Source organism: Pristiophorus japonicus, chromosome 1 (genome assembly GCF_044704955.1).
Source record: "Pristiophorus japonicus isolate sPriJap1 chromosome 1, sPriJap1.hap1, whole genome shotgun sequence".
NCBI lineage: Eukaryota > Metazoa > Chordata > Chondrichthyes > Pristiophoridae > Pristiophorus > Pristiophorus japonicus.
The window spans coordinates 351,929,805-351,951,561 of record NC_091977.1 but is presented as its reverse complement, the minus strand read 5'-3'; the positions used below and the strand labels follow the sequence as shown (position 1 = coordinate 351,951,561).

The 21,757-nt window shown below is 44.2% G+C and overlaps 1 protein-coding gene across 3 annotated transcripts in view; it reads left to right on the top strand.

Annotated features, from left to right (window-relative positions):
- reck (reversion-inducing-cysteine-rich protein with kazal motifs) overlaps positions 1–21,757 on the top strand; it is a 194,833-nt gene that overhangs the window by 140,505 nt on the left and 32,571 nt on the right. For all 3 annotated transcript variants that reach the window (XM_070890511.1, XM_070890515.1, XM_070890505.1), the window contains 3 exons: positions 6,804–6,992; positions 8,810–8,932; positions 20,791–20,962. In XM_070890511.1, the coding sequence (XP_070746612.1) occupies positions 6,804–6,992; positions 8,810–8,932; positions 20,791–20,962 (484 nt within the window). The remainder of the gene's footprint in view (positions 1–6,803; positions 6,993–8,809; positions 8,933–20,790; positions 20,963–21,757) is intronic.

Sequence of the window (21,757 nt, the reverse complement as noted above, 5' to 3'; positions counted from 1 at the left end):
CCAGATTCATTTTCAAGTGAACCTGAAGTGACTTTGTCCGCATTTACAAAGTCTAAAATAACTTGGCAATACTGCTATGCTTTAAAATTAATGTACTCCAAATACACCACGACCAATATTGTCTTCGGTTTCCTCTGTGTTAACAGAGCACAATTTATGTTCTTCAAACATAAATTCTTGACTTTAGTCCAAAACTGGTTACAATGGGCCCAAATTTGCCCAGAAGTTGCTCCGTTTTTTTTGGAGCAACTTGATTTTTCTGGATTATCTTAAAAAATCCCCTTTCTGCACATTTAATTTGCGCCAGTGTAAGTGAGCTAGTTCGGATTTTTTTAGTTTAGTTTTTTTTTTCAAAAGGTTGCCAGCCACCTACCCCTGGTTTGACCATTTAAGCCAGTTTGAACAGCTAATAGTTGCTCCAAACTAACTTAGGCCAGCGTATGTGGCCACTTGCGGAGAGTTAAAAAATCAGCGCAGGTAGCCAGAGATGGGGATAGGGACCGACCGGAAGCACGGAGAACCTTGCAAAGCACTAAACACCTTCACAACAACATTCAAGAAGCATAAAAAACATCAATAATAAATAAAAAATAAAAAATAAAACTTAATAAGAACATAAGAAATAGGAGCAGGAGTAGGCCATACAGCCCCTCGAGCCTGCTCCACCATTCAATAAGATCATGGCTGATCTGATCATGGATTCAGCTTCACTTCCCTGCCCATTCCTCATAACCCCTTATCCCCTTAATGTTTAAGAAACTGTCTATTTCTGTCTTAAATGTATTTAATGTCCCAGCTTCCACAGCTCTCTGAGGCAGCGAATTCCATAGATTCACAATCCTCAGAGAAGAAATTTCTCCTCATCTCAGTTCTAAATGGGCTGCCCCTTATTCTAAGATCATGCCCTCTAGTTCTAGCCTCCCCCACTAGTGGAAACATTCTCTCTGCATCCACCTTGTCAAGCCCCCTCATAATCTTATACGCTTCGATAAGATCACCTCTCATTCTTCTGAATTCCAATGAGTCGAGGCCAACCTACTCAACCTTTCCTCATAAGTCAACCCACTCATCTCCGGGATCAACCTAGTGAACCTTCTCTGAACTGCCTCCAAAGCAAGCATATGCTTTCGTAAATATGGAAACCAAAACTGCACGCAGTATTCCAGGTGTGGCCTCACCAATACCCTGTACAGCTGTAACAAGACTTCCCTGCTTTTATACTCCATCCCCTTTGCAATAAAGGCCAAGATTCCATTGGCCTTCCTGATCACTTGCTGTAGCTGCATACTAACCTTGCGTGTTTCATGCACAAGTACCCCCAGGTCCCGCTGCACTGCAGACTTTGCAATCTTTCTCCATTTAAATAATAACTTGCTCTTTGACTTTTTTTCTGCCAAAGTGCATGACCTCACACTTTCCAACATTATACTCCATCTTCCAAATTTTTGCCCACTCACTTAGCCTGTCTATGTCCTTTTGCAGCTTTTTTTTATGTCCTCCTCACACATTGCTTTTCCTCCCATCTTTGTATCGTCAGCAAACTTGGCTACGTTACACTCAGTCCCTACTTCCATGTTGTTAATTTAGATTGTAAATAGTTGGGGTCCCAGCAGTCATCCCTGCGGCATCCCACTCATTACTGATTGCCAACCAGAGAATGAACCATTTATCCCGACTCTCTGTTTTCTGTTTGTTAGCCAATCTTCTTTCCATGCTAATATATTACCCCCAATCCCGGCCCGGGAAGTCAGCGGGGAGAACGCACCAACTGTAGCTCGCACCGGCAAGTCCTTCGGCCAGGGCTGGGGCGGGAGGTACGACTCCTGCATGCACCGGCAAGCCCTTTGGCCAGGGCTAGGGGCGGGAGGCACCAACTCCAGCACGCACCGACAAGGCATTCGGCCAGGGCTAGGGGCGGGAGGCACCAACTCCAGCACGCACCGACAAGGCATTCGGCCAGGGCTAGGGGCGGGAGGCACCAACTCCTAGCCCCACCCCCCTGCTGGCTCTGTTTCAGCAGCACGGCCCTAGCTCCGCCCCCCACTGTGCTTGCCACGCCAAGGCCTAGGATGGTTCATGGAGCGGGGAGAATACGGAGCTACATTTTTGGCGCCGTTTTGGGAGCAGAAAGTCGGCGCAACTCAGGTAAGTGCGCCGAAAAAACCGAAGGGCCAAATTTGGGCCCAAAGAGTATTAACAATGACTAGAGACACTGGGTTCAGATGCTAACTCTTTCTGTATCACCAGCTGACTATACTATACCATTTGTAATTCTTTCTGTAACTTAAAACGAACCATGTTCTGCTGTGCATTGAAGGCTGACATTGGGAGTCTCTGCTCTCCCAACTTCAACTACTGAGCCACAGAGAGGGGGTCTTCTCTCTATATAATCTCTTCCCCAGCCAGATCAGTCACCCCAGTTACCAAGACCTGTCAGTTGGAGAAAAGTCTCACTGCGACTACCCATCCAGCTGAACATACATCATCATCATCATAGGCAGTCCCTCGGAATCGAGGAAGACTTGCTTCCACTCTTAGCATGAGTTCTTAGGTGGCTGTACAGTCCAATATGAGAACCACAGTCTCTTGTCACAGGTGGGACAAACAGTCGTCGAGGAAAGGGGTGGATGGGACTGGATTGCCGCACGCTCTTTCCGCTGCCTGCGCTTGATTTATGCATGCTCTCGACGACAAGACTCGAGGTGCTCAGCGCCCTCCCGGATGCACTTCCTCCATTTAGGACGGTCTTCGGCCAGGGACTCCCAGGTGTCAGTGGGGATGTTGCACTTTATCAGGGAGGCTTTGAGGGTGGCCTTGTAACGTTTCCGCTGTCCTCCTTTGGCTCGTTCCGCGTCGAGCGCTTGCTTTGGGAGTCTCGTGTCTGGCATGTGAACAATGTGGCTTGCCCAGTGGAGCTGATCAAGTGTGGTCAGTGCTTCAATGCTGGCGATGTTGGCCTGGATGAGGACGCTAACATTGCTGCGTCTGTCCTCCCAGGGGATTTGTAGGATCTTGCGGAGACATCGTTGGTGGTATTTCTCCAGCGACTTGAGGTGTCTACAGTACATGGTCCATGTTTCTGAGTCATACAGGAGGGTGGGTATTACTACAGCCCTGTAGACACCGGCAAGCCCTTCAGCCTGGTCAAGAATCGGGAGAACGCGACATAGGGAGGAGGGAGGAGTACCAACGGAGAACGCGGCAGGCTGGTGGGGGTGGTGGGGGAGGAGAGGAATATCAACGGAGAACATGGCAGGCTGGTGGGGGTGGTCGGGGAGGAGAGGAATATCAACGGAGAACACGGCAGGGGGCGGCGGAGGAGGAGTATTGTCCCACTGAGCATGCGCAAACGCATATGCGTGTGCTGCCGGCACTCTCTCAGGCACTCCCGCCCCCCCTGCCGGCTCTGCGCAGCCAGCACAGACCTAGCTCCTCCCCCTCCACCTCCCCCTTTATTCTGTGCTACACCACCTCGACAGACGGCCCGAGAATCGGTCATAATTGCAAGTCTTTCTTTTGGCACTGCTTTTGCTCTACAATGTCGGCGGGGGCTCAGAGGTGCGCCGTTTTACCTTTGTGAGTAAAAAAAGGTCATAGAGGAAATAAAGGGGTAGAATTTGGCCAGTACAGATTTCTGACGCACCCACCAGAGGTGCGCCGCTTTTGTCAGCCTCGAAGTGCTCCAAAAATCTTCAGGCCGAGTTTGGCCACTCCCCAGCCTCTCCTCGATGGTGGCGTAGCGTGGCCACTGGATTCGGTGGCGGAGCCAGGTCCCAGCGCTGAAAACAGTGCCGGGACCTCTGCACATGCGCACTAGAGTGTGCGCGTATGCGCAGTAGCTCCTTTGGCCCCAGAATCTGTGAGAGTGTGCTGCAAGCTGTGGGAGGGGCCAAAGCGCGCCGCCCCTATCCCTGGCCGAATGGGCTCCCACATCGGCGACCCGCTGCCTTCCCGGGCCATGTTTTGGTTGGACTTCTATTTTTTATTTGTTATTGATTGATTGATTGCTTATTACTTTGGTCTTGGTGCTTTAGCTGCAGGGTTCCTTCTATTTTTTATTTGTTAATTAATTGCTTATTACTTTTTGTGCTTTGTTTAGTGCTTCGTAAGTCTTGGTGCTAGATGCAGGTCCTCTCAGCTTCCTTGTATTTTTTATTTGTTATTGAATGCTTATTTTTATGCTTTGTTTAGTGCTTGATGCTTTGGAATGTACTTACCTGCGCTGATTCCTTAACTCTCCACAAGGGTTTTCTGTGCGGGCCACAAGTGGCCACATACGCTGGCCTAAGTTAGTTTGGAGCAACTATTAGCTGTCCAAACTAGCTTAAATGGCCAAAACAGGCGTAGGTAGCTGGTAACACCCCCTTTTGGAAAAAAAAACTAAACTAAAAAAAGTCCTAACTAACTCACTTACACTGGCGCAAATTAAATGGGCAGAATGGGGATTTTTAAGATACTCCAGAAAAATCAAGTTGCTCTACAAAAAAAAACGGAGCAACTCCTGGCCAAATTTGGGCCCAATTTGAGACTGAAGATAGACAAATCTCCAGGAACTCATGTTTTCCAACCTAAGCTATTAAAATAAATAGGTAAGGAAATTGTAGATGTAGTCATGATCTTTCAAAACTTTCTTGATTGAGGAATTGTCTCCTTGGATTGGAAAGTTAACAATGTTACTCCATTATTTAAGAAGGATAGGGGTGATAAGCCAGGAAATTACAAACCTATTAGTCAAATGTCTGTTGTGGGGAAGTTACTAAGGACAGAATAACTGAGCACTTGGACAAATATAAACTAATCAGGGAGAGACAATATGGATTTGTAAAGGGTAAGTCACGTATAACTACCTTATGAATTTTTTGAGGAGGTCACTAATGTGGTAGATAAGGGTGTGCCTATGGATGCTATTTATATGAACCTCCAGAAGGCTTTCGATAAGAATCCACACAGAAAACTTAACAAAAATGGAATTGGAGACAATGTTTTGATATGGGTAAACAATTGGCTCTGCGGTAGGAGACAGAGTAGAGATAATGGATATGTACTCCAATTGCCAGGATCTGACTAATGATGTCCCTCATGGATCTGTACTCAGCTTTTCACTATATTTGTCAATGACTTGGATGAAGGAATAAAGTGCCGCACACCCATGTTTACTGACAACACTAAGTTAGATGTAAATAGTAAGTAGTGTAGATGGGAGCAGAAAGTTACAAAAGGACATCAATAGATTGAGTGGGTAAATCTGTGGCAGTCAGAGTTCAATGTGGGGATGTGCAATTTTCTAAATGGCAAGAAGCTAGGAACTGCAGGAGCAGAGAGATTTAGTAGTCCATGTACAGAAATCACTAACAACTAGTGGACAGATATAAAAAAAATAATTTTAAAAGGCTGATGGAATGTTTGCCTTCATTGCAAGAGGGCTGGTATACAAAGGAGCAGAAGTTATGTTACAGTTGTTTGGAGCTCTGGTTAGACTCTGTTTGGAGTACTATGTTTAGTTCTGTGCACCACATCTCGGGAGGGATATTTTGGCCTTGTGGGTGCAGTGCAGATTCACCAGAATGATGCTGGAGCTAAAAGGATTAAATTTTGAGGACAGGTTGCACAGAAAAGGCTTGTATTGCCTTGAGTATAGAAGGTTAAGAGGTGAACTAATTGAGGCATTTAAGATGATTAAAGAATTTGATAGGGTGGATAGAGAGAAACTATTTCATCAGGTGAGGGTGTCCAGAATAAGGGGGCATAAAATTTAAATTAGAGCTGGGCCGTTCAGAGATGATGTCAGGAAGTGATTCTTCACGCAGAGTCGTGGAAATCTAGATCTCTCTCCCCCAAAAAGGTGTTGAGGCTAGATCAGTTGAAAATTTCAAAACTGAAATTGATAGATTATTCTTTAGGTAAGGGTATTAAGGGATATGGAAACAAGGCAGTAAATTAGAGTTAAGATACTGATGAGCCATAATCTAATTAAATGGCGGAACAGGCTCAAAGGGCTGTTCCTACCCTTGTATGTTTTTCTTTACACTATTTGCACAAAAATAAGACTGAGCACATATATTGCTTAAATCAAAGCTGACAGGATTGCATGACCTTTTAGAGTAGTTAACCAGTTGCAGGCAGGATTTTGTGTACGTGGCAATATTCGGTTATTAGGACCAATATTTTTACTTAGTACTGGTAACTAGTGGCCCCTCTCCTATAGCATATAGTTATCGATAGTTATATCTCACAATTCCTCTCTGCTGGTCACCAAGTAAATACCAAGATGATTGAGAAACACATGCATGTATTTTAAATGTGTTTTTTTTAATTGGGAATCCCGTATCCCTAATGCAGGACACCAAGGTTGAAAAGATGAGAAATCAAGAAGTAGCAGTACAGAGAGAGATGATTAATGCATTTTCTTGTGCAGCTCCTCCTCTCTCTCTCATCCCCTCTCTCTTTCTCCCCCCCCTTTTGTTCCAGGTTTCATTGCCACTATTTCCAAATCTGCCCTCTTCAATAGATGTTAACCCTAACAAGTCCCCAGTTTTTGTTAAGAACAGTCAGGCCGGTAGAAAATAAATCATTGATAAAGGCCGTACACTATAATCAGGCTTGAACTGTCTGGGATATCAGTCAGTGTAAATGGGTATTAAGGGATAATAAGGAAATTATTGCACTCTAGGTTAACTGATTTCAGTTTATTTTCTAAATAAATGGACAAACATGCCCTTATTTCAAATTGAGTGATGTTTGTCTTCTAAACTGTTTATTTATTACTGTCCGTACGCTGAGAACATGCATTTGCTTTGTTTCAGGATGCAAGCTGGGAGAAGCTTCTGATTTCCTTGTCCGGCAGGGCACCCTGATTCAACTTCCTGTGGCAAGTGGAGAAATGGGTTGTTACAGGGTGTGCACTTGTGGCCCAAGTGGGCGGTTGGAAAATTGCTTGGAGATGCCCTGTATTGACGTGCAAAAAACCTGCATTGTAGGAGGACAGAGGAAAAGTAAGTTTTAAAAAAAAATACATATCCATCTAAAACCATAAGTTATTGAAGAATGTGTCACATTAGTAAAACCACTAAAAATTCCAGGATAATAGATTTGAAGATACGTTCATTGTTATTTTAATTTAGTCTATGAACAACACTAACCAATATTTCTATGCCTATAAAGCAGCAGGGACTGCTTTGTTTAGAGTTTCTATGGGAAAAGAATGAAATATTTGAACTTTTAACTTGGGTGTTTATGGTGCTTAAGAAAGGTAATGTCATTTTATAGTTTCCTTGGATTTAAAAAAATTACATTCAGTTTATTTAACATTTTTTGTTCTACGCCGGTGACTCTCAGAATAATTTTAATTGATAAGTAAAGCCTCACATGACATTTCAAAAAAATGGAACTTTATGAATTTCTGTTGCCCTGACTATGTTGAACAGTTTTTTGGCAGAATACAATAATATTGTCAAAATCGTCCCATTATCTTGGCGAGATCCTGATGAATAAAGTCAATGGGCTGCATTTTCATCTTTCTCTGTTTCGGGGCGAAAACGTAAGCGATACGTGAAAATTATCGTTTTCGCTCTGTTACCGATTTAAGGCCTAACTTTTGGTATTTGGGGTCTGCACCTACAAAGGGAGGCGTTGCACTATTATTCAGGGCGCAAAAACGCGATCCTCGCCAACTTTAGTGCAGGGCCGGGAGTGCTGCGAGAGAGGCCGGGGGTCGGGGGGGTGGAGGCAGGGGGGGATTCAAAAAAACATTCCAAGATCATTACCTAGACCCTGACCTCACAAATCGCTTGCAAAAAATAAAAACTTGAACTTACTTTTTTTCAGGTTTCCCAACTCACCGCTGCCAGCAGGGCTGCATCACTAGGTTTTCGGGGTGCAGCATATGGCTCGGGTGAGTGCTGAAACCCGGATGGTAATGTAATCCGAGTCATTCCACCCCGGCGCAGCTCTCCCCGGCAGTGCTTCCAAGCACCGCCGCAAAAAAGGAACCGAGGATCGCGACCAGGTTTTCGCCGTGGAGGGTCAAAACGCGGCGAAAACCCGGTCACAAACCACCCGGAAATCCAGCCAATAGTGTGTGGTAAAATATATAGAAAAATAAATTGCTTGTGGATGTCCCAGACTGTTCACAGCAATACATTTCTATGTAGGCAGTTGCAGCTGCTATTTTTCCACAAAGCAAGATTTCACAAACAGCATATGAAGTAAATGACCAGATAATCTAATTTTGGTGATGTTGATTGAAGGATGAATGTTCGTTAGCACAACAGAAGAACTCCCTGCTCTTCAAATAGTGCCATGGGATCTTGTACATCCCCCTTAACGGGTAGATAGGGCCTCGGATTAGCACTTCCAACTGTGCAGCATTCCCTAAGATTATGTGCTCAATCTCCGGAGTGGGACTTGAACACAACCTTCTGACACAGGCCAGAGTGCTACCACTGAGCCAAGGCTGCCGCCTACCATCCCAAAGCAATTCACAGGCTCATACTTAGAAGTGCAATGGTTGTTGTCATGTCAGCAAACCTGCAGCCTTTTTGCATGTTTTTGAAGTAATCCGAGGCAATGTTCCCGTTAAGCCGCAAAGCTGCACAGTCATATGCAAGGCCGCTCACTGGCTTTCACATTGTAGTGTGCACATGGGCAAAGATTTGAATGGGGGAGATGGGCCGAGCTGGAGGCAGTGCAGCTTACAGCGATGTTGACCATTAAGGTGGATGTACTAGATCTTTTTTTTAGCCTTGTTAGTTGCATAGTCAAACCTTTCCTGAATTTCTGACAACACTGCTTTTGTTTCTCTGTCCCACAGGTCATGGCACATCTTTTAAAGTGGACTGCAACGCATGCTCGTGTTTTGCTGGAGAGCTGATCTGTTCAAACCGTCAGTGTTTAAGTGAATACAGTTCTCGGCAGGATCGGAATATGTTCACAGGTCAGACTTTTGATAAGTAAATTAGATCACAAAATAAACATAATTTATTACTCTTAGGGGGATTTATTGGATGAGTTGTGTGTAGAATTTGTATTTGTTCTGTGTGCAGAAAAATTCTTATTATGTGCCTTTAAGATTATCCAGGATGTAGATTTTCATGAAAATAACATTTCTTAGTTAATAATTATGCAGTATCATAGCAAAGATGGAAGTAATTTAAATGCTTGGTTGTAACAGGAATAACTGAGTATGCATTGGAGGCCTGAAACTCGTCTGCTGCCAGTGCATGTGGTAGAATTGTGGGTGCACTGGTGCAATTTTCACTCATTGCACATGTGGGAGGTAAGGTTCCCAATCACTGGAAAAATCATCCTTTACAGCTGTGAGGAGAAACTGATAAAAATGTAATATGGTTAAAATGGCCTTTCACGACACCATGTCAGCCTGTGCCATGGTGAAGCTCAGCAATGATGACAAATGCCTCTTTCCCTTTAAGAATTCCCTTACAAACGGAGATTCTGCTTAAACCCAGGTCAGATGGGTGAACTGAGGCCACAATGCGGTCCTGTTGTAAACCATTTTAATCATTGAATCGTACAGCATAGAAGGAAGCCATTCGGTCCATCATGTCTGTGCCAGCTCTTTGATAGAGCTATCCAATTACTCCCACTCCCCTGCTCTTTCCCCATAGCCCTGCAAATTTCTCCTTTTCAAGTATTTATCCAATTCCATTCTAAAAATTGCTATTGAATCTGTTGGAGCATCATAACTCGCTTTGCCAAAAAAATCTCCTCGTTTCTTCTCTGGATTCTTTGCCAATTATCTTAAATCTATGATGTTTGGTTACCGACCCATTTGCCAGAAGAAACAGTTGCTCCTTATATATTCTATCAAACCCCCTCATCATTTTTAACACCGCTATTAAATCTCCTGTTAACCTCTTTAAGAAGAACAATCACAGCTTCTCCAGTTTCTCCACATAGAATCTTAGAATGATACGGCACAGGAGGTGGTCATTCGGCCCATCGTGCCTGTGCCGGCTCATGGGTAGAGCTATCCAATTCGTCCCACTCCCCTGCTCTTTCCCCATAGCCTGTACATTTTTTTCCCTTCAAGTATTTATCCAGTTCCCTTTTGAATGTTTATACTGAGTCTGCTTCCACCACCCTTTCAGGCAGTTCATTCCAGATCACAACAACTCTCTGTGTTTATAAAAAATTTAAAAAATATATTTCCTCATGTCCCCTCTGGTTCATTTGTCAATCTGCCAAATGATGTAACTGAAGTACCTCATCCTTGGTACCATTCTGGCAAATCCCCTCTGCACCATCTCCAAAGTCTTGACATTCTTCCTAAAGTGTTTTTCCCAGAATTGGACACAATACACCAGCTGAGGCCTAACCAGTGACTATAAAGATTTACCATAACTTCCTTGTTTTTGTGCTCTGTGCCTCTGTTTATAAAGCCATGCATCCCATATGCTTTTTTAACAGCCTTCTCAACTTTTCCTGCCACCTTCAAAGATTTATGTATGTGAACTCTACGGTCTCTCTGCACCCCCTTTAAAATTGTACCATTTAATTTATATTGCCGCTCCTCATTATCCTTTCAAAATGTATCACTTCACACTTCCCTGCATTAAATTTCATCTGCCATATGTCTGCCCATGCCCTCCTGAAGTCTGTTACTATCCTCCCCACTGTATTATATTTCCAAGCTTTGTATCATCTGCAAACTTTGAAATTATCATAGAAGTTTACATCGCGGAACGAGGCCATTTCGGCCCATCGTGTCCATGGCAGCCAACAAGAGGCTATCCAGCCTAATCCCACTTTCCAGCTCTAGGTCCGTAACCCTGCAGGTTACGGTACTTCAGATGCACATCCAAGTACTGTTTAAATGTGGTGAGGGTTTCTGCCTCTACCACCCTTTCAGGCAGTGAGTTCCAGACCCCCACAACCCTCAGCATGAAGAAATTTCACACTCCTCCTTGCTAGTAGTGTCTGCATCGCCCTTCTCTTTTGTGAAAACAGAAGCAAAGTATTAATTAAGAACCATACCCACATCTTCCGCCTCCACACTCAGATTACCTCATGGTCTCTAATAGGCCCTACCCTTTCTTTAGTTATCCTCTTGCTCTTAATATCTTTATAAAACATCTTTGGGTTTTCCTTGATTTTACTTGCCAATAATTTTTCACGCTCTCTCTGCTTTCCTAATATGCTTTTTTAATTTCACCCTTGGACTCATATCCAAGTCCAGGCCAATGACATATTTAAAAGAGCAGTGATCCTAATATCGACCCCCCGGAGACACCACTGTATACTTCCTTACAATCTGATAAACAACCGTTCACCACACTGTCTGCTTGTTGTCTCTTAGCCAGTGTCGTTTTCACCCTGCTACTGTCTCTTTATTCCCATGGGCTTCAATTTTGCTAACAAGTCTATTATGTGGCCTTCTGAAAGTCCATATACATAATATTAACTGCACTACTTTCATTAACTCTGTTATTTAGTTGAAGAACTCTAATTCAGGTTTGTCAGACATGATTTGAATTTAACAAATCCATGTTAACCCATATTCTTGCAAGTGACAACTGATTTTGTCCCGGATTATGGTCTCTCGAAGTTTCCCCATCACCGTTTGGCTGACTGGCCTGTAGTTACCTGGTTTATCTCTTTTTCAAATGAGGTAGAACATTTACAACCTTCAAGTCCTCTGGCACCACTGCCATAGCCAAGGAGGATTGAAAGATTGTGGTCAAATTTCCACCCTTGCTTCCCTCAGCAACCATGGATGCATTCCATCTGAACTGGGTGACTTTTCTACTCTGAGCGCTGCGGACCGTTTAGGTACCACTTCTTTATCTATTTCTATCCCATCCAGTTTCTCTACCCCTCCTTCACTGTGACATTGGCATCATCCTCTTCTTTAGTGAAGATGGATGCTAAGTACTCATTTAGTACCTCAGCCATGCCCTTTGCCTCCACAAGATTTCCTTTTTGGTTCCTAATGGGCCCCACCCTTCCTTTAAATATCTGTTTACTCTTTATGGGCTCAATTTTCCCCCAAAGCATTTTTTTTGGCGTACTTGAAGAGTTATGCCCGATCTTTGGGGCCTAAGTACGCCAAAAAAAAATGTTCTAAGTTTCCCCGTTGGATTTCTTCATTTTGGCGTGGGGTAACCCGACCTTTAGTTTTGGGGGTGGAGCCTTGATCTGCGCCAAAAAGATCAGGCTGCCATGGTAACCAGAGACACAATGCGAGTTGAGTTTGCAAAGTGAAGCATACAGCCAGCTCCCAACACATTAAAAGAATTGAAAAACACATAGCAGCAACTTACCTCCAACCCCACCCGAAGGGCTTGCCGGTCCAGTCCGATTCTCGGTCCCCATTCTCCTGGTCCGGTCTGATTCTCGGCCAACGGTTCGATTCTGTCGTCTCTGTCTCTGTCTCTGTCTCTGTCTCTGTCTCTGTCTCCCCTCTTTTCCTCTCTCCCCATCTCTCTCCTCTTTTTCTCTTTTTCTCGAACCGGGGACTGAGAATGGGACCGGACAGTCTTCGGGTGGGGTTGGAGGTAAGTTGCTGCTGTGTGTTTTTCAATCCTTTCAGTGTGTCTGGGCATCTGCTGCGCAGATTTCCTTAACTCTCCGGAAGGTTTTGCTGCAGAGGCCACATACGCTGGCCTAAGCACAACTGGAATAACTCTCAGCTGGCCAAACTTCCCTAAATGGCCAGAATTGGCGTAGGTGGCTGGTTCCGCCCCCCTCTGGCTGAAAGAAAAACTGACCTAAAAAAATCGTAACTGACTTACACTGGTGCAAATTGATTTGGGGAAACTGTGGTTTTTCAACTTGGCCAAAAAGAGCAGCCTGCTCCAAAAAAACAGTGCAAATCACTGGGGAAAATTGTGCCCTATATGTTTATAAAATACTTTAGTGTTCCCTTTTATGTTACCCACTAATCTTTTCTCATACATTTGCTTTTGCCCTTCTTTACTTTTTCAGTTCTCCTCTGCACTTTCTGTATTCTGCTTGATTCTCTATTGTATAATGAACCTGACATTTATCATAAGCCTCCTTTTTCTGTTTCATTTCAATCCCAATGTCTTTAGTCATCCAGAGAGCTGTAACTTTGGATGCTCTTCTTTCCCCCCTCATATGAATGTGTCTAGTCTGTACCCAAACTATCTCCTCTTTGAAGACTTCTCATTAACTGTTTTACCTAATAATCTTTTGCCCAAAATTAGCGGTCGGCGGCGTAGCTACAACGTACGCCTCCGAAAAGAATACGAACTTGCCTTGTGCCGAGGCTCTGCACACAGACTTCCTGTTCAGCGCTACAGAGTTGTGTGCATCGTATTAGATCACGAAGGTTAGGAGTGCAGTGTAAGGTCTATGCGTAAGGGAATAAGCGTCCACAAAACCTGTCAAATCTAAGCCACTCCCACAGAAACTTCTTTCAGTCTCTTGCATTGAAATTAATATTTAAAAACATTTTAAAACTTAAAATTAAATTGGTACTTAGACTTATTTCATATATCAGCATTTTGTTAAAATTATGTAACAAAATACCAACTTGTTGAGTTTTGAAATGCAGTATCTGTATAAGATCATATCCCAAAAAACTCCCGCTAGATTTTCAGAAACAAAACCTGCTTCGGTGAGAGTGGGTGCAGAAAAAGTGACTCATGTTTATTATGGTATACTGTAACATTTGTGAACTAAACCAAAAAATAGTTTTCCCACCTACTCCGTATGAAATTCACGTGCAACTATGTACAGTGTACTTGTCACATTGTCTGCTTTATCGCACATAGATATTTAAAGTTCTATAAAATATCTGTGGATATTTGGTATATGCTCAATAAACGTAATTAAATATTTCATATGTACATTAAAGTGCCCAGTCAGCCATGGCTCCGTATCATTTACAAACAGTAAGTGAAACGCTGGAATATGATGAGGCTTGTTGGTGCAGAATACTAAAAAGCAGTATGTGCTCAGTACAAGTAATTTGTTACTGTGGATGGTTTTCTGGTAACAGTATCATTTTAATTTTATTTAAACTTGCTGAACAATTTGCAGAATTTGCATGTTTTAGGGTAAAAGTTGTATTGCTTACAACTATATCCGATGCTTGCACTCAATGTTCAATACAAATGGGTTTCTTTCACAGTGAAACAGGCTCCTGTGCCTGCTTTCACCAAGCATAACATTTTTGGACGTAATTGCTAGGTAGTTAGTGGGAAATTAGCCTAACTCTGTGCGAGCAATGAAAATTTCACTGTCAGTGCGGATCATCTGTCAAGGTGTACCTTGACAGATCGCAAGTTTGGGATTCTGCTTGATTCTTTCTTGTATTATGAACCTGACATTTATCATAAGCCTCCTTTTTCTGTTTCATTTTAATCCCAATTTCTTTAGTCATCCAGAGAGCTATCACTTTGGATGCCCCCCTCCTTTCCAAAGACAACCAAAGAGTAGGAAGGAGATGGAGGAGCAAATTTGCAGACAAGTTTCAAAAAGGTGTAAAAACAATAGTGCTAATGGAGGGCTTCAATTATCCTAATGTGGGCCCAAGTTTCGAGTGCAGTTGCTCCAATTTTCTTGGAGCAACTAGTTTAGTTTGGAGTATCTTAGAAATCGCAATTCTCGGCGCTTAGTTTGATCCAGTTCTAGTGAGTTAGTTTAGGTTCATTTTAGTTCAGGTATTTTTTTTTAAAAGAGGGTGTGTCCAGCCACTCGAGCCTGTTTTGCAAGTTTCGCCAACGAAAACTTACTCCAAACTAACTTAGAATGGAGTAAGTGTCCACTTTTGTAAGTTCTGAATAACCTTACCTAGAGCTAAGTTCAGTGCAGGCACAGCCAGAGTGGGGGGGGGAAGTTAGAGGATTTTCCATAAACACCTTCACAACAACATTAAAGAAGCAGTAAGCACTAAACAAAGCAGTATATTTAAAGCACCAAGCACTAAACAAAGCACAAAAAGTAATAAGCAATTAATTCATAAAAAATTGAAGGAACCCTGCACCTAAAGCACCAAGACCAAAGTAATAAGCAACCAATCAATAAAAAATAAAAAATAGAAGTCCTATCTTTACGTGAAGGTAATGTGTTTCTGTCAGCCTCTCTCCATGTCTCTCTCTCTTATCTGTCAGTGTCTCTCTCTCTCTGTCTCTGACAGTGAGGGGTGGGGGGAGGATGAGGGAGGGAAGGGGTTGGGGAGGGGGGGGTGGGGGGTAAGAGGCTGGACAGAGGCACCCCTGCTCGCTCCTCCGATCATTTCGACTGCCCCCCCAACCCACGCTCCATCCCTTCCCATGCTTCTCCATCCCTTCCCATGCTTCTCCATCCCTTCCTGTGATGTATGTAGCACTCAAATCACTGACTCCACACAGTCTAGTGTTGTCGTAACTGCTGTGACCTTAGTCATTTATTGTGTAACTCCAGAATGCCTCTCAGGTGTGGTGGGCAGCCTTTTGTACTCTGTCTTGCAGGTACTTTCAGGTCTCCCACCACAGCGCCCTCTGTGGCGCACCATTGTAACCATACATTTAATGTACCTAGACAATACATAACATCTCACTCCCCCCAGTTCCAAAATCCATTGCCGGTAACCTCGGCCTTGTTCATCCTGGTTGATTTGTGAGTGAGAGTCCATGACCATCCACTTCCCTCTTCTCCCCCATTTAGAGCTTATGCTTGCAATCCAGTGCAAGCATGGGTGATGAAGTACATGAGCATAACCTCCAACAGAAAGCAGGTATACATAGATAGTACATTTGTATGGTACATATAAATGCATTGAAGAATTATAACAAAAGGTTGCAGGTACACTGAACAGTTATTAAATCCCAGCTCCACTGGGTGAGGTATGGTGGCGGCATACAGCCCCTTTTTGCCCGAGGTAATGGGCTGCGCTGAGACAGGGTATCGCAACTGGTGCGTTGCCTCTGTTCTCAGAAAGTAGTCGTCTTTGTGGCTCATCTGCAGTCGCTGAACCATTGCATGAATCTCACAAAATCGGAAACCGCATTAATCCATTAGTCATGTTAGTCACAGATCCATTAACCCTTTTACTTGTACCTCGTGGTATTAACTCTTTCTGTAAATCATATCCATCATTTTAAACACAGTAATCATTTCAGCATCAAAATATTAACTCTTGTCATAAATCATGCCATCATACAAATCACATTACTCATTTAGACTCGCTCTTGCCTTACAAAAGTCTCTTTGTGGGGACCGCCAAAGGTGTAAGGCCCTTTTAAGACTCCCGGGTGCATTTCCCTTTTAAGACGCCATCTTGTTTTTCCCACGAGGCTTCCACTGGGCGCCGCCATTTTAGGTGCTCTGCTTGCCTTTCTCTGCAGAACTCTGCTGCCACGCGGCTTTCCACCATCTTGAGCTCGCTGTGCCTCTTTACATTGAAACAACTCCGCCAACAGTTGCAGCCGATTACAGAAAAGGAGGTTCCAAGCCAAAAGAGACCTAAAGTACCTGAGGAAATGGTACAGAAAAGGCGTAGGTTAAATGCTCATTTTGTTGAGGAGGAGCTTCCTGCAATTACTGAACCAATTGAGGATCTGAGTGGCTTGACTGCACTGCTGAACGAGTTTGAGAAGAAAAATGTGAATCCTGTTTCTGCTCTACATCTATTTTGCAAGCGCAGAGGATGCCATCTGCATTTCCAAGAGGCTTCTGGCATGACATGTTACTCTCTTCGTGCAGTTGTGGATGGGGTTAAAGAAGGAATAGGTGTCAGCAAAAAAAAACCGGCCAAGAACAATTGTGCTGAAGCCGAAACCGCGGGACGCTTAGGTGTCCTTGAGCACTCGCACCGCGGAGATCTGCCCGTACCTGGAGAGCACTTCTTCCAGGGCCTGCTCGTCTGTGTCGAGATTTAGACCGCCGATGAATAGCTTTCCTTCTCCGGACCCTTTTGCGAGGTTGGTTTGCTGGGTGTTTTCCCTGCTGGACTCTAGCCTTATGCTGCCTGACGGTTCGCTCTCGGGATCCACCACACTTCGACCGCACCCGGGAGCCACAACGCACCAGCCCCCGCACCGCCGCATCCTCCGGAGCCAGCCTCTGCCCGCGGGCCGACGGAGCCTGCTGGAGCAGCCCGTCGAAGCCCTTCTTTCTCCTCCCGCTCGGACGGTGCTGCTCTTTGGGAACCCGGGGGACAACGGTCTGTGGAGGAATGAAGTCTTCCCAGCTCCCACGGACCTTCCCCATCCATCTCCTGCCGAGTAGCGTCGGCCCATTGCCTGCAATGATCCACAAAGGTAAACCGTGCGTCTCACCACCGTGAGATATCTGCACATCCGCTCTGCTAAGAACAGGTGTCAGCTCCTTGGTGTTGGTGCACAGCTTCGCCGTGACCGGGACCAGCTTGGGTCGTGCAGCTGGGTCGATCCACAGTTTATCAAAAGTTTCCTGACTCATCAGCGACTGACCCGATCCAGTGTCCACTTCCATACTCACTGGGACTCCGCTAATCTTGACTTCCATAATCACTGGGGCCGAATCGCCAGTACACGTATACAGTCCAAATGCATCATCATCTTCTACCTGCTCCTCGCTGGATGGTGGATCATCTACCATCTCCTCAGCCACATGGTGAGTCGTGTTTCTTTTGCACATACACTGAAGGTGGCCTTTCGTGTGACGGGCATTGCACGTATACTCCGCAAACCTGCACCGGTGAGCCCCATGGCTTCCTCCGCAGCGCCAGCATGGTGCTACTCGACTAGCCCCCCTCGGCAGACTCTGAGTTCCAGGACCCCGAGGTCCATGCTCTCTGCCCCGGGCAGAGTCACATTCTGCAGTTTTTTCCGTGACGAGTGCTATCCTGTGGACCGTGCCTGCCGGGTTTAAGACTGTGTGTATCATCTGCTTGGTGCTGCAAGTCGAGGTCATAAATGTCTGGTTGATGGTGATGGCTTGCTGCAGGTTGACTCCAGGTTCAGTGGATAGCAGCTTGTGGAGGAGACCCTCATGGCCAATCCCCATAACAAAAACGTCTCGCAACGCCTCGTCAAGGTGTGTGCCAAAATCGCACGGCGCCGCGAGTCTCCTGATGTCCACAGCATATTTGGTGACATCCTGGCCCTCAGGTCTGCAGTTTCCATGCTTCTCCATCCCTTCCCATGCTTCTCCACCACCAATCACCTCCCCGGTACCCACACCATTCGTGGGGGGGGGAACCCCCTGCTGAGCCATTGCACATGCGCGCATGCTCCAACACGCCTGCACAATGCTGCCGGCACTCACAAGAACGCTGATCCCTAGCCCCCCTGCTGGCTGCGATCGGCTTGCAGGGAGATTCTACTGCGCCACGCCACGCTCCAGGATGACCGGAGAATTCCCCGGTAAGATTTCGGCGCACTTTTTTTCCCCCAGACAGGTTGTGTAAATCACCGGAGGTGCGTCGTTTTCAGCAGCATCGGAAACTTGGGCCCATAACTGGGGGGGAAATCTGCCGCAACGTTTCCATTCCATCTGGGCTCTTTTCAACTCGCTGAAATTAACTCTCTTCCAGTTAAGTATCTTTACCTTTGTATGTTCAATGTCCTTTTCCCTAACTATGCTAAACCTAATACACTCCCATTGAGACATGCTCCATTTTTCCCACTTCATTCCCCAGAATTAGATCGGTTGTAAACATACCGATGAAGAAAGTTCTCTTGTACACATTTCAAGAATTCCTCATCCTCCTCTTGGCCTCTTACACTGTTTTCCTCTCATCTCGTATAGGTCTCTCCTGCCCCAGAATTGGTCCCATTATCCCAGGAATCTGAAGCCCTCCCTCCTGCACCATTGCTCCAGCCACACATTAACTTGCTTTATCTTTCTGTTCCTCTGCTCACTAGGGCATGACACTGGAAGTAATCTAGAGATTACAATCTTTAAGGTCCTGCTCTTCAGTTTCCATCCTAGCTTCTGAAACACTGTCTGTAGAACCACAACCCTTTTCTTACCTGGATCATTGTTCTGGCTGGTCCCCTGCCCCGCAAAATGCTTTTCATCGTTCTGTGATGTCCTCTGCTCTGGCACCAGGGAGGCAACACACCATGCAAGACTCACATTAGCGGTTGCAGAAATACCTGTCTGTCCTCCTGACTATTAAATCCCCATGACTGCATTTCTGCATTTTGCAGTGTCCCCCATACAGTCATTTGTCCCACGGTGCCATAGATTTGCTCTAGACTGCACTCCTTCATTGTGCTGTCACCCTCGCTGATAATCAGCACTGAAAAACGATTTGAGAGTGGTACACACCCGGAGGATTCCTGCACTGCCTGCCTCTTCTTCCTACTGTGCCTGGTGCGCACACTTGCTGAACTCACCACCTGGAACAAGCGATCCAAGAAACGTTCAACCTCCTGTATGCCCTGCAGTGACACCAGCCGCTCCTCAAGTTCAGAAATTCTTAATACAGTAAAATAAATCAAGTTGTTGTGTGAAATGCGTAAGAGCAATCTATGCAGGCGTTAGTGCACAATTTTCCAGTTGTGCTTATGTGATTCTAACAGGCACTGGCTGAGATTGTGCACCAACACTGAGATTGTCCACCTATCCAAAGGATCCCACTGGAGATAAAATTACCCCTTGTATGAATGGGTGCAGACTAATGAAACTGTGCACACTTCATGACTTTACCTTTCCCTGCAAAATATCATATCCATCTAGATAATTCAAAACAGTTGAAATAATGAAAGTTTTCCATTTATAAGTTGTATCGCATCTCTCAGGAAGATCTCAAAGCCCCATTTCAGACATGTACTGCTCTCCCATTTTATCCACTACACGAGCAACCTTCACCAATTTTGAACTGACCTGTGGTAATCTGAAGTATTGAGAGATTGCCTGAGTTTAATCCGATCTACCCCAGGTATAAAGTGGCCACATCTCACTGCAAATGCAGCAACGTGCAACAGATGTGCAAGTGCACTATAGCAATGTAATCCTAAACTGAACCTGTGTGGGAAAAATCTATAGTTTATACATCTCAAATAGCGCAGCTATATATAAATTTTGATGCTTCTAACTTAAAAAACCATTCAAGAAAGTGAGATTTTAAAAGGCCTTCGTGCTCAACCAAATAAAAACTAAAATTGTTTTTATTTGTTCAATGCTGCAGCAGTTGAAATGGAAGTTCTTATGTTTGAATTGGATATAATTCCTGTGTTTGAATTGAAAGTACTTGCCTCTGTTTCATAGTGTCTTGAGACCATCTCCTGCATCCAAGAAATGTGCAACATTAATGAGTAGTTCAGTAGGAAACAAGCAATGAGCAATTTTTTTTTTTAAATGGAAACTTATTCTTCATTGATATCATCCTCATCTATCAACTGCCCAAACATTCCACATTTTTATAACAAAGTATTACTATTTTATGAAAGGTATAAAAAAACACAAACAAACAGATATGTGCAAATGATTGCACAGCAGTAATCTCCATGTGTGTTCAGATGCAGTTGTAAACTTCTCAAGGTTCATTCTTATGATTTATATTGCTTCCTAAACCCCCTCCATGAGAATGCTGCCTTGTGGTCTCATATCCTTTGTTGCATGTCCAAATGATCATCTGATTATTATTTGCTAATTATCAACCAATTAAAGTTACAGTAATTATCCCATGGTCCTCAAATACGATGTCATCACACATCAATGCCATGTTTTGTCTTAAGCTAACTTGCATGGCTGAAAGTTGGGTGACAGTTGGTTCTGTATCAGTGGACAGATAGAAACATAATAAGCTGGGACAGGTACTATTTCTGTAACATGCATGAAAATTTATAACAAAGAATGTTCACCAAGTAAACTGTTTATAAATGTATTTTATAGGTCTTCCCTGCAACTGTGCTGACCAATTTGTACCAGTGTGTGCCCCCAATGGACGTACTTACCCAAGTGCCTGTATTGCACGATGTGTCGGACTGCAGGACCATCAGTTTGAATTTGGACCCTGTGAATCCAAAGATCCATGTACTCCTAATCAATGTTCCAAAAGTCAAAGGTACAAACACTTTTTTTTAAATATCATTTAGTTTATGTCCAAATTAATCACAGCACTCTGAGAATTTCCTATTGGACCACCTTCAGCTACTGATTTTTTCAATTTGCTGCAGCTTCCATTGATATATGTACATGTATATAGTAGGCCTCCCTGTGTTCATTGTCATAGCTACCACTTTTGTGGTTAGTCATTTCCAGTCATCTAATTTTCCTGCTTATTGGTGCTAACATACGGCACTTCTCTGAGCCATGGACATCAGTAAATGACGCTGTGCTGCTGACTTTAATTAAGTTATTATTTCAGTAATCTATAAAGAGACCATACTAGTAACAGGATTAACAGTATTGCCTGGTTCTCCATCTTTCCAAATCTACAGGTCTCTGAAGTAGTGATAGACTGATACCCCAAATATACATGAAACAATGACACAAATCGATGGCACCTCTATTTCTTAGCTGTGTAACCTAGCAGTACTTGTGCAACTTCAAAAGGAACATGTGCTTCTCCCTCGCTTCTGTTTTGTTCCGAAGACTTTTGGGCAGTTTGCCTGTTTGCTGTAGAAGTGCTTTGAGTGACTTCACCTCTACATGTTGAGACACTTGATATACACTGCAGCTTTGAGTCATAAAGCCACTTTGAGGATGTAGAAATCACACCTTCTGGAGTTGGTTGAGAAAGAGCTACAAGCCTATTATTGAAAGTAATAGTAGATTTATATCTAAAGCAAATGTTTGATGACTCATAATGGTGCTGGGATCTTAGCAGCTAAACCAAGTTAAACTGGAGTTAGCTGTA